General features: G+C 38.4%; 1 protein-coding gene across 3 annotated transcripts in view; it reads left to right on the forward strand.

The window, feature by feature from the left end:
* Positions 1-13,782, forward strand: part of DYM (dymeclin) — a 338,993-nt gene that overhangs the window by 124,863 nt on the left and 200,348 nt on the right. For all 3 annotated transcript variants that reach the window (XM_077777573.1, XM_077777572.1, XM_077777571.1), the window contains one exon: positions 9,260-9,442. In XM_077777573.1, coding sequence (XP_077633699.1) covers positions 9,260-9,442 — 183 coding nt within the window. The remainder of the gene's footprint in view (positions 1-9,259; positions 9,443-13,782) is intronic.

The following is a 13,782-nucleotide window of genomic DNA, read 5'->3' on the forward strand; positions in this document are numbered from 1 at the left end:
TGTCATACCAGTTATACTGGTAATGAGACCTGTCCCCTCCCTCACATTTTTATTGTTACGGATAAATACTCTTGAGTCTGTGTTTTTAAAAACATTGAATCATCAACACCAGATTTGTTCTTTCCGTCTATTTCAGTACTTATTAGTTTTAGTTGCATTTTATTTTAAGAGTTTATTTGGAAGACCTGAGGGATACAATTAAAACACTTGGGAGCCCATCCTTAATTTGCTTTTTTAGAACAGAAGGAAATATATTGTAACGTTCCCTTATTTTTCTGGTGGAGAGAAATTTTGTTTGCCAACAGGAAAATGCAATCCCACTAAGATTCTTGGGTCACAGATCAGAGACTTGGATCAGCAAAAAGAAACGAACTTTTGGAAGAATCCTCGTCCAGCACGATGGGCCAGTTTAAACTACAATGTAGGCACTGGCAGCCTGCCTCCCCCTTCCCTGTAAGGAAAGGCGGCACTACAGCAATATTTACCGGGGCAGGGAAGGAGGGATGTGTGTGGGGAGGGCAGGTGGGGTCGCACCAGCTTCTTAATAAAAACTTAGTTTGTCTGACATTATATGCAGCTTCTCAGCCCTCTTGGGAAAACCTGAAAGGGGGAAAATAAAAATGAGAGTGAAGTTGTGCTGTTAGACTTTTGTGAGATGCGTCCAGGGGCAGTCAGCTCTTATACTCCTCATCACAAAGATGAGCAGCTGTGAAGAGAATCCGGAAAACAAACAAACAGAAAAACAACAACAAAAACAAAACCCACTTACCTTTTACCTTGGAGAGCACTTGGGGGCTATTTTTCTTGCAGATTGAACTTCCTGATTGTGTTCGTCTTTGCTTGCGATCCCGGAACAGACCATGGTGGAGGCAGGGGTACGCATCCCTGGGGTGTCCGGGGCAGACTCTGCGTGGAAGGAGGTGACTGGAAAGCTTTTATAATGTGAAGATAAACAACAAATCAGTCCCAGAGCAAACAGTATTTGGCTGCTGGTGGCACTTTCTTAAATGATTCTGATTTTCTTATGAAATGTTTCATGTTTCACAGCTATAACATGAACGTTGAATAAATTTAAGTTTGTGATGTGTAATGATCAATTATTTGATCATTTTTATTCAGATACCCAGATTTTCCTAATGAAAAGCAGGGAGCCCAGTGCTTAACAGAAATTTTACAATCTTTCTCAATCATCTTAAAATCTTTCCTGCGTTAAAAAAAGCATCCTTTGGCCAGTTTCTCTTGCTGGGCCTCAAGTTTGCTTGTGCCTACACTGCAGGTTCATACCGAATGTCCTGTGCACGCTGAGCCTCCCTTTGGGGACCTCCAAAACATGGGCAGGAATACCCCCAGTGGAACAGTACAGTCGTTCCGGAGAATCATAGAACATGATTGAGATTTGCAGGACCACAGTTATGTAAGAAACGATATATTGATAGGGGTTCATGTGGTAGGTTTAGATCATGTGTTCACCTGAAAATGTAAAATACTAGAAATGAACAGATTTCTCATTTCACACTGAACTGTTGACAGTATCAAAGAAGAAATAAGAAGTATCTATGTTAGTTCAGGGAAAGTAACATTTCCCAGTTTTGCTTATTTGCCATCCATTTAAAATTTCTTTATAAAAGCATTTAATTTCCTTAACAAAGGTGCTCTTTAAAAAATGTCATCTGCTCATTGTAATAGGCAATTAAAAAAAAAAAAAACCCTAGATGAGTACAAAGACTAAAATATGACCATTGCCACCATCCTAGGTCTAATCAGTGTTAATGTGTTGGTGTTTATCCCTCCAAAATTGTCAGGAGGTGCTTTTTAGAAATAAAAATCATCGGTTTGTATCCTCTAGCCCAGGTGCATATTGCATCATATTGTATGGGGTTGGTGACCAGGAACTTTCTCCCTTCCTTCACTTCTTTCTTTAATGTTTTTAATCGAAAGTTATGCTTCAGGGGCAGCTGGGTGGCTCAGTCGATTAAGTGTTCGACTTCAGCTCAGGTCATAATCTCACGGTGTGTGGGTTCGAGCCCCGCATTGGGTGCTGTGCTGACAGCTCAGAGCCTGGAGCCTGCTTTGGATTTCTGTATCTCCCTCTCTCTCTGTGCCTCGCCTGCTCACACTTTGTCTTTCTCTCTCTCAAAAATAAACAAACATTAAAAAATTTTAAAAAAGAAGGTTATGCTTGAATATTGATACGTGCGTGTTGTACAAGAGTCAGAGGAATAAACAACAAAGCAAGAAACTCCTTCAGGCCACCTTCACTCCTGTTCTACTCTATGATCAGAAATAACTTGTGTCAAAAGGGCACCCTGCCAGGCAACTGTAGGTGCATCTACATGCAGAAAGGCATACATTTACAATTTTTAAAAAGTAAATAGGGCATATTGTGTGTATATATACTGTTTTGTGATCTACATTTCCACTTAATGATGTATTGATAAGGTTTTTCCGTACTCTACATAATCATATACCTGTGAGGTCTCTACTGTTCTATTTTGTTTCATTTTTTTACAGTTATTTTTATTTTTTTACATTTATTTGTTATTAATTAATTCATTTATTTATCAAGTTACTTAACATATGGTGTAGTCTTGGCTTTAGAAGTACAACCCAGTGATTCATCACTTACATGTAACACCCAGTGCTCATTCCAACAAGTGCCCTCCTCAGTGCCCATTGCCTGTTTACCCCACTCCCCACCAAATCAACCCTCATCATTCTCTGTGTATAAGAATCTCTTATGGTTTGCCTCCCTCTCTGTTTTTATCTTATTTTTCCTGATCATCTGTTAAGTTTCTCAAACTTCACATATGAGATAAGGTCTTTTTCTGACTGACTTATTTCACTTAGCATAATACCCTCCAGTTCCCTTCATGTTGTTGCCAATGGCAAGATTTCATTCTTTTTCACCACCAAACAGTATCTCATTGTGTGTGTGTTATATGTATATATGTATATACATACACATATACCACATCTTCTTAATCCATTCATCAGTTGATGGACATTTGGGCTCTTTCCATACTTTGACTATTGTTAATAGTGCTGCTATAAACATTGGGGTGCATGTGCCCCTTCAAATCTGCATTTTTGTATCCTTTGGATAAATTCAAGTAGTGAAATTGCTGGGTTGTAGGGTAGTTCAATTTTAATTTTTTGAGGAACCTCTGTACTGTTTTCCAGAGTGGCTGCACCAATTTGCATTCCCACCAACAGTGCAGTATGGCTCGCCTTTCTCCACATCCTTGCCAACTTCTGTTGTTTGCTGAGTTGTTAATTTTAGCCATTCTGACCAGTGTGAGGTGGTATCTGATTGTGGTTTAGATTTGTATTTCCTTGATGATGAACAATGCTGAGCATCTTTTCATGTGTCTTTTTGCCATCTGGATGTCTTCTGCCCATTTCTTCATTGGGTTATTTGTTTTTTGGGTGAGTTTGGTAAGTTCTTTATAGATTTTAGATACTAACCCTTTATCCAGTATGCCATTTGCAAATATCTTCTTCCCATTCTGTCCATTGCCTTTTAGTTTTGTTGATTGTTTCCTTTGCAGTGCAGAAGCTTTTTATCTTGATGAGGTCCCAATCATTCATTTTTGCTCTTATTTACTTCCCTTGCCTTCAGAGACATGTCAAGTAAGAAGCTGCTGTGGCCAAGGTCAAAGAGGTTGCTGCCTGTTTTCCCCTGTAGGATTTAGATGGTCTCCTGTCACACATTTAGGTCTTTGGTCCATTTCAAATTTATTTTTGTGTATGGTGTTAAGAAAGAGGTCCAGGTTCATTCTTCTGCATGTTGCTGCCCAGTTTTTCCAGCACCATTTGCTAAAGAGACCATCTTTTTCCATTGGATACTCTTTCCTGCTTTGTCAAAGGTTAGTTGGCCATATATTTGTGAGTCCATTTCTAGGTTCTCTATTCCATTGATCTGTGTGTCTGTTTTTTTTTGCCAATACCATACTGTCTTGATGATTACAGCTTTGTTATACAGGTTAAAGTCTGGGATTGTGATGCCTCCAGGTTTGATTTTCTTTTTCAACATTATTTTGGCTATTTGGGGTCTTGTGGTTCCATACAAATTTTAGAATTGTTTGTTCTAACTCTGTGAAAAATGCTCATGCTATTTTGATAGGGATTGCATTGAATGTGTAGATTGCTTTGGGTAGTATTGACATTTTTTTTTTGTTCTGCCAGTCCATGAGCATTTCTTTGTGTCTTCTTCAGTTTCTTTTCATGAGCTTTCTGTAGTTTTCAGCATACAGATTTTTTACCTCTTTGGTTAGGTTTATTCCTAGATATTTTATGGTTTTTGATATAATTATAAATGGAATTGATTCCCTGATACCTCTTTCTGTTGCTTCATTATTGGTGTATAGAAATGCAACTGATTCTGTACATTGATTTTATATCTTACGACTTTGCTGAATTCATGTGTCAGCTCTAGCGCATTTTGGTAGAGTCTTTTGGGTTTTCCATGTAGAGTATCATGTCATTGCAAAGAGTGGAAGTTTGACTTCTTTGCCAATTTGGATGTGTTTTATTTCGTTGTGTTGTCTGATTGCTGTGTTTTACATTTATTTGTTAAAATTTTTTAATGTTTATTTTTGAGAGAGAGAGAATGAGTGTGTGTGTGTGTGTGTGTGTGTGTGTGTGTGTGTGTATGTGTGTGTAAGCAGGGGAGGAGCAGAGGCAGAGGGAGACGCAGAATCAGAAGCAGGCTCCAGGCTCTGAGCTTTCAGCACAGAGCTCGACGCAGGGCTGGAACTTGTGAACTCTTAGATCATGACCTGAGCCAAAGTCGGACACTTAACCAGTTGAGCCACCCGTGTGCCCCTACATTTATTTTTAAAGAAATAAATGAATATATTCTTACTGCAAAAATCTGACTACACAAATAAAGCAAAAGTCTTCCTTGAATTGCTTGCTAGAGGTCATTTCTGTTACCAGTATGATGTACACTTTGTCCTTCCTGGGTTTTAAGTTTTTAATTTTAATAGAGTTAACATACAGTGTCTTTAGCTTCAGCAGTGAATCAGCAGCTCTATACATTACTCAGCGCTCATCAGGAGAAGTACTCTTAATCCCCTGCACCTACTTCGCCCATCCCCCCCGACCCCACCACCCCTCTGGTGACCCTCTGTTTGTTGTCTGTAGTTAAGAGTCTGTTTGGGGGAGTCCTTCTGTTTTTTTGTTTTTCTTTTTTCTTTAATATTTATACACACACACACGCACGCACACATATACATATGTGGTTTGGTGAGTGATATTTTAAATTACAATATCAGGTTTTCTGCAACTATTTTTTTAACTTAGCAAATATATCTTAGAGATATTTCCTTACTTTTTTTTTTATGTTTTATTTATTTCTAGGAGAGAGAGACAGCGTGAGCAGGGGAGGGTCAGAGAGAGAGGGAGTCACAGATTGAAACAGGCTCCAGGCTCTGAGCTGGCAGTCAGCACAGAGCCCGGCACGGGGCTCGAACCCATGAACCGCGAGATCACGACCTAAACGAAAGTCGGAAAGTCGGACGCTTAACCGACTAAGCCACCCAGGCGCCCCGAGATATTTCCTTATTAATACATGTATATCTTGGGGTGCCTGCATGGCTCAGTCTGTTAAGTGTCCGACTTTGGCTCAGGTCGTGATCTCAAGGTTCGTGGGTTCAAGCCCCACGTCAGGCTCTGTGCTGACAGCTAGCTCAGAGCCTGGAGCCTGCATCAGATTCTGTGTCTCCTTCTCTCTCTGACCCTCCTCNATACATGGATATCTTAACTCTAATATTGTATTCCATGGTATAGATAAACCATAGTGTATGTAACCATTTACTGTTGGTGAACATCTGCATCGTTTATCAGACAGTTATAAACAATATTAAATATTCCTGTTTATGCATCTTATTCTCTAGTATGAGAAAAAAAATTACTGTTTGATAGGGGTGTGTGTTTTTAATTTCAGTGAGAACTGCCAGATATCCTTCAAAAATCTGGTACCACTCTGATCTCTTACTGTTGATTTTCTATATACCATTACCAATTTGTCTTAATTGCTTTGGATTGTTAGCTTTCTTTTGTTTACTGATTTGTGGGAGGTCCCCTTTTAAAAGAAAATATCTGTTTTCTTTTTTATATGTTATAGATGTTTTCTCCTACTCTCTTATTTATGATATATTTAATCACATATAAGTATTTAATTTTTTAAGTAGTCAAATTACTATTCTTTGTATCTTCTTTTTTTAAAAAACATTTATCTGAGAGAGAGAGGGGGGGAGCAAGTGTGAGCAGGGGAGGGGCAGCTAGAGAGGGAGAGAGAGAATCCCAAGCAGGCTCCATGCTGTCAGCACAGAGCCTGATGCAGGGCTCCAGCTCACATACCGTGAGATCCTGACCCGAGCCAAAATCAGAAGTTGGACGCTTAACCAACTGAGCCACCCAGTAGCTAATGTTCTTTGTTATCCTCTTTAATTTTGTTTCTTGCATAACAGAAAGGCTTTCTGAACTCAAGGTTTATACAAATACTTTTACAATTAAATACTAGGAAAATGATTAAATTCTATTGTCCCAAAGACATTTCTAGAATTTTGTTTCTACTCTTTTGGAATACTACCTGTATCATAAGGTTAATTCTCACATATATGTGCCTCTGTTTCAGAACTTGAACTCATTTCTGGTCCACCCAACTAATTTGTCTACTGCCAGTATCACACGTTTAAATGACCTTAGCTTTATAAAAATTTTGCTGTTTAACCAGGAGCCTCCCTCCACATCAATATTTCTTTTGTACTGTGTTACAAAATATTACATAAATTCCTCTTGGTATTTTGACAGTGATTATACTGATGTTTAGATTAATTAGGGGTAGTTTTGCAGTATTGCCTTTTAATCTAGAAATCTATTGTACTCCTGTATTAATTTAGATCTTATACGGCCTTCACTCTCAAGGTCTGTGGTTATCTGCCTGGAGGTCTTAACATATTTCTTTTCTGTTGAGTCTTTAAAAAAATTTTTTTAATGTTTATTTTTGAGAAAGGGGAGAAGGGGGAGGGGGAGAGAGAGAGAGGGAGACACAGAATCCAAAGCAGGCTTCAGGCTCTGAGCTCTCAGCCCAGAGACCCATGCTGGGCTCTAACCTTTGAAATGTGAGATCATGACCTGAGTTGAAGTTGGACACTTAGCGGACTGAGCCACCCAGGCACCCCTCTTTAGTGTTGATTCTTGAAGATTTTATTATCTGTTTGTTGCTGTGGTGATGGGACTTTGTAATTATTTATTGCTTGTGTATAGCAGGTTTTTGATTTTTTATAGTTCACTCTTTTAGTCCTAAAACTGTACCAGGATCTCTTTGTTCTGATAGTGTGTCAGTCAGTTCTCTTGATGTTCTAGAGCTGCTGTGTCTGATAGAAATGTGAACCATAGATGCAAACCACATATGTAATTTAAAATTTTGTACTAGTCCTATTGAAAACGTAAAACCAGGTGAAGCTTATTTTAACAATACACTTTACTAAAATACGTCCAAGACATTATAATTTCAACATATAACCAATACTTAAAAATCGGAGAAGATTTTTCACTTTTGTATTAAGTCTTCGGAATTGAGTATTTTATACTTACAGCACGATGAAGTGAGGACGAACCACATTTCACGTGCCCAGTACCCACAGTGGTTGCTGGCTACTCTGTAGGACAGTTGCTTGCAAATAATGAAATTTTTTTGTTTTTTGGGGGATGGGAGGGGAAGTCCTTTCTCTGCCCCCTCTTACTTTAACACTTCTACCCAGAGCACCAGTAGTTCAGTGGTGATGGTGGTGATACCATTAGGGGCGTACTTCTGTTTGACCTTTGTGGAGTTTTGATTAGATGGACTTTAGAATCCAAAGAGGTTACTTTTCCTTTCTAGCTTATAAGAATTCTTAATAGGTTTTAGATTTAATTTTAAAAATTGGAGAGATTATCTTTTCCTCCGTGTTTCTACATTGAATAACAAGCATACCTCATTTTATTACTTTGCTTTATTGTGCTTTGCAGATACTGTGGTTTTTTTTGGTTTGTTTGTTCGTTTTAAGGTTTGTGGCAACGTTGCATTGAGCAAGTCTATCAGCACCGTTTTTTTTGCTCACTTTGTGTCTCTGTGTCACATTTTGGTAATTCTCACAATTCTTCAAACTTTTTCATTAATATATTTGTCATAGTGATGTGTGATCAGTGATTACAGCTAGCAGAAAGCTCAGATGATTGTAGCATTTTTAGTAATAAAGTATTTTTTAATTAAGTCATGTAAGTTGGTTTTTTTTTTTCAGACGTAATGGTATTGGACACTTCATACACTACAGTATAGCGTAAACAAAACTCTTATATTGTAGTGGGAAACCAAAAATCTCATTTGATTCATTTTATCACAACACTGTTCGCTTTGTTGCAGTAGTCTGGAACCAAACCTGCGGTATCTCTGAGGAATGCCTGCCTGCAAGTTAATAGATTTCTAAAATGATGAACAACTCTTGCATTTCAGAGACAAAACTTTCATGATCATGCTGCGTTCGTTCTTTTAACAAATTTTTCTGTAAGATTTCATCTTTTGTTTGATTGAGTCTATCTATAAACCTCTCTTTTAATTTCTCCCTCTTGTTTTAAACGCTGTCATTGTCCAGTTTCTGTAGCAGGGAGATTTTTCTGATACATGAGTTGTCACGTGAGTTGTGTAAATATGTCTCTGGTCGTGTACGTTGGAGCTGCTTATATAACATGGGACTTGTCTGTACAGGGAGAGCTTGGTGGACTTATTTGTAAGCTTTGGACCTGATTTGGTTTTTAGGGCTAGCTCTTGGACTCCGTTTTCCACTCTTCCAAGGTTATTTGTTCATTCAGGCTTTTGTCTTTGGCCAGTTTTGGTATTTTGTATCTTCCTAGATATTTTAGCATTTTGCTTGGGCTTTCAAATCTATTGATGTAAGGTTGTACATGAAGTTTTCTTATAATTTTGTAGGTGTTTTGATATATACAGAAAATCTAGAAAGACCGAAGAAGCTTAGTGGTGGTTATCTCTGGGAAGTGAAAGTAGATTATAGGGGTAGGGTATGATGGTCTTGAAAAATATTATATCCTTGGGCAATAAGAGACTTTTCATGTGCCGGACTTCTTTTACTTTAATAGCCGGAAAAGAGTGTTATTTCAAAGCGTTAAATACGAAAAAGTGTACAATATCGTACAGAGGTATGTATTTCCGTCTTCCTAGTCCCAGCACTTTTTAACTGTGTGCTTTTCTCTCAAGCTGGCCTCTGGACTGTCTTCACACTGGGCGGCGTGGGCAGCAAAGCAGCCGCCACTCCAGAACTTTCTTCCCCTCTGGCCAACCAGAGTCTTCTGCTTCTGCTGGTGCTGGCCAACCTGACCGATGCTGCAGATGCCCCGAACCCCTACAGACAGGCCATCATGTCCTTTAAGAACACACAAGGTTTGTGCTACTTTGTTCTCTGAGTATTCTTTCTACTGAAGAATGAGGGGGTTGCTTACCCGTATTGTTTATTGTTTTGTAGTTGTGGAGATGAGCATTTGTGTATTTTCATACTGGTTAAAGATGAGAAAGAGTTAGATGTTTCTATCCATAGTCTCAGGAAGGTCAAATAAATCTTAGATAAGAGCTGGGGTTCTTTAGATCCACTTAAATTTACTTTTTTTTTTTTTTTTTTTGGTCCAGAAATAACCAAGCCAGCCATGTGCTTAATTTAGATCCTCCTGTACCACCTATTAGGGATAGGAATTAACCCAGAAAACTCCATGTGATAGATTCTTTGAAGTTTTTCATTTAAAGTTGGTATTCCAGTTAGAGTTTTATAAAACTAAAAATTAGAACTCAGTAAACTTTTTCTGCAAAGGGGCAGACCCCTCTGTAGGGGCACGTGGTGTCTGTTACCACCTCTTAAGTTGGCTGTGGTAGCACAAAAAGCCAGCATAGATAATAAGGACGTGAGCATTGCTGGTCTCTGTTAAAACTTTATTTCCAGAATAGGTGGTGGGCTTGCCTGTGGGCTATAACCTGCCCTGTAGAGCATGGGTAGATAGGCCCATGTTGAAAGAGAAATGTCCAATCAAAAGATGACACTCCATAAGCCAGGTTAATACAGTAGCTGGATGCATTTAACATTAGTATAATTCACATGGGTAAGAAGTGAAATTATTGGATAGGAACATTTTTAAAATTGCTGACATGTTTTGCCATGTTCCTTTCCAGAGTTCTAATACACATTTCTTTTTTTTTTTTTTCTTTTAAGTTTATTTATTTATTTGAGAGAGAAAGAGAGTGGAGAGAGAGAATCCCACGCAGGCTCCGTAATGACAGCATGAAGCCTGACCTGGGGCTTGATCTCATAAACCTGTGAGATCATGACCTGAGCCGAAATCAAGAACCAGAAGCTTAACCAACGGAGCCACCCCAGGCTCCTCTAATAAACTGAGTGTGCCAGTTGGGTGTACCTTTGCCAACTCTAGTATCACTGTTTGTAGGGGAAAATAATGATAGGTAGTCTCTAGCAATCTGATAGATAAAAAACGAAAACTCATGTATTTGATAGTACTTTTCTGTTTCCATTATATTCCATTGTGGCTTACTGGTTAAGAAAACAAGTTTTGCAAAGCAGATGAACATATCGGTTGGGAGGTATGGGGGTGGAGACAAAAGAGAAAGGGAAACAAACCATAAGAGACTCTTAGAGAACAAACTGAGAGTTGATGGAGGAAGGTAGGTGGGGGAGGAAAGTAGGTGAAGGATGGGCAAGATGGGTCCTGGGCATTAAGGAGGGCATCATGTGAGCTCTCGGTGTTAAATGTAAATGATGTATATGTTATACGTAAATGATAATCCCAGAATCCTACTCCTGAAATCAGTATTGCACTATATATTAACTAACTAGAATTTAAATAAAAATTTGAAAAGAACAAAAAAAGCAAACAAGTTTTGGAATCAAGCAGACGGAGTTTATGCCACCATTCTCTCACTCCAGAGCTGTGAAGCTTCTCACAGTTCACTTAACCTCAAGCCTCCCTGGCTTTGTCTTTCAAATGGGAATAATGTTACCTAATATTTTTGTAAGTACCAAGCAAGGTAAGGTTTTAAGATGATTAGCTCAGGTTTTGCAACATAGCCAGATACTCAATATATGGTACATATTGTTACTTCTGATGCTGAGGCCAGAGGTCACTATTTAAGGTTGACCCTTTCTCAGGTAGCCATATTTTTGGTGGATGGTTTGGTGCAGGGATTCTGAGCATTGACTTTAGGGTTAAACTGCCTTAGGTTCATATCCCAGTTTTTATTTTTTTTTTGTCGTTAATTTTTTAAGTTTATTCATTCAGAGAGAGAGAAAGATGGAAGGGCAGAGAGACAGGGAGATAGATAATCCCAAGCAGGCTCCACACCACCAGCACAGAGTCCGACATGGGGCTCATACCCACGAACCACGAGATCATGACCTGAGCTAAAATCAAGAGTCAGAAGCTTAACCAACTGAGCCACCCAAATGCCTCCAGTTTTTAGTCTTTAAATACCAGTGTCTTTAATGTGGAAAGCAGGGGTTATAATATCTACCCCACAGGATTTTTATAAAAATTAAATGAGTATTTATCATAGTAAAGAGTCATTCTATTATTGCTATAATTGTAAGAAGCAGTATAATGAAGTGATGAAAGAGAGGGTTTTACTTGGGGCTGTTCTTGGAAAAGTTAACCTCTCCAAGCCTCTATGTCATCCTTTGTGAAGTTGGTCAGAATAATGACGGGTCCTTGTATGCATTAAATAAGACATAATACATGTAAATCTGTCAGTATAATAGCTAGTTCACCACACTTGTTAGCTAGTAATATATAAATGTTATGGATACACATATCACACATATACCTTTTGCAGTTAGGTATAATACAGCTTGGCAAACAGGTTACTTTGCTTCCATTGTAAAGAGGCATAGTGTGTCCAGAATCTTCTTCCAGAGTCACGTGTTCTGTAGATGTACTCATTTGCATACTCACAGATTACATGCAATGCTTCCTTTCGCTGTCCTTTGCAAATATAAGTTAGTCACACAAAACAATGATTTTTGTAACTGTCAAAAATACAGTGTTAGCATTGAAAAAATAACCGATATTCTAAATGTGGGAGGAAAAGTGAGGGCACCTTGTGGTAAAGTTGAAGACATTATTTTAGAGAATTCTCACGCACATACAGGTTAGAAAGGAGACTCTAAGCGGTATGGGACTGTGCTATCAAAAATGCGTTGGCACACCTTTCTTTTCTGTAAGAGTGAAGCCTGTGGAGATTCTAAAGCAGTGCTTTTACAATTTTACTTTCACTTGTTTAGTATTATTATTTTTTTTGCTAGTGGTTCTGTGTCTTTAAAAAATGTCTTGGTTCTTTCCAAGATATTGAAGATAGTAAAATAATCAACTTATTGTGCTATCATGTTCCAGTGTTCTTATCCAATAAGATTATACTTAGATTCTCTAAGTCAGTTGACCTGTCTTTCCCTTCTTTTTGACTTGCTAACTTTCTGGCTTCAGTGTCTAAGGAAGTCCAGTTAATGGGAGGAAAGGGGCCTCTGCTCTGTCAGTTTTGCGGTATCAGGAATTTTCCCCACATGGGCTGGGATTTATGGTTTTTACCATGCTGGTGACTCTAAAAAAAGATTTATAGGGGCACCTGGGTGATCCAGTCAGTTAAGTGTCCAACTCTTGATTTCGGTTCAGGTCATGATCTCACAGTTCATAGGTTTTGAGTCCCACATAGGGCTCCGTGCTGAGAATGTGGAGCCTGCATGGAATTCTCTCTCCTCTCTCTGTCCCTCATCTTCTCATATGTGTGCATGCTCGCTCACTCTCTCTCTCACAGTAAATAAATAAACTTGAAAAAAAAGATTTACAAAAAAAATTATATACGTGTTTGGATAGTTGTCTGAGGCTCAGTATCTGCTACTATAGACGCTGATGCTGATAATACTTTACAACGAGCTGGGGAACCTGGCTGGCGGAGTGTACAGCTCCTGATCTCAGGTCCTGCGTTCAAGCCCCGTGTTGGGGGTACAGTTTACTTAATAAATACATTTTAAAAACAATTTAAAAGTAGTTAAATAATATGTTGTTATCCTAGCTATTTTCTTCATAAATAGATTAGTGACATTGGTGAATACTTGAGCCATAGTTATTCCTTTGAAAAAAAATTAGCTCGAAGCCCTTTTTTCTCTTTAGCCCTTACAAGAGGATTTTCTGTTTTATGTAGAAATGTTTATGTTCTTTGTCTCAGTGTACTTTATTTAGGACTGGTGGTCATTTAATTTTAGTAACAGAACATTTCAGATGTCATGGTCAAATTGTATTTATTAAAGGGCCTTTGGCCTGGGCCCGTAACTCTGTTTATTTAAGCTTATGTTCTTAAAACCAGTTTAATTTAGCTATATTAATCCAAAAATAGTAAATGAAGGCAAAGTATGTGACTTAATTTAGTTTTCTTTATTTCGTTTTTTAAAATATAAAACGTCACTCTGTTAAGTGGTATCTGCACATATATTTATAATCATTCAAAGACTGTGGTTTAGATAGTNGAAATTTCAGTTATACAGTGGTGTTATCAACTATAGTCACCATGCTTTAGTTCTTTAAATAAAGTTTAAAATTTAAATAGAAGGAGAAGGGGAAAAATAGTTGGGGAGATGGAGGGAGGCAAACCATGAGAGACTCTTGAATACTGAGAACAAACTGAGGGCTGATGGGGGTGGGGAAAGCGGAAGGCGGGTGATGGGCATGGAGGAG

The sequence above is a fragment of the Crocuta crocuta genome, unplaced genomic scaffold, assembly GCF_008692635.1.
Source record: "Crocuta crocuta isolate KB4526 unplaced genomic scaffold, BGI_CrCroc_1.0 scaffold36, whole genome shotgun sequence".
Classification (NCBI taxonomy): Eukaryota; Metazoa; Chordata; class Mammalia; order Carnivora; family Hyaenidae; genus Crocuta; species Crocuta crocuta.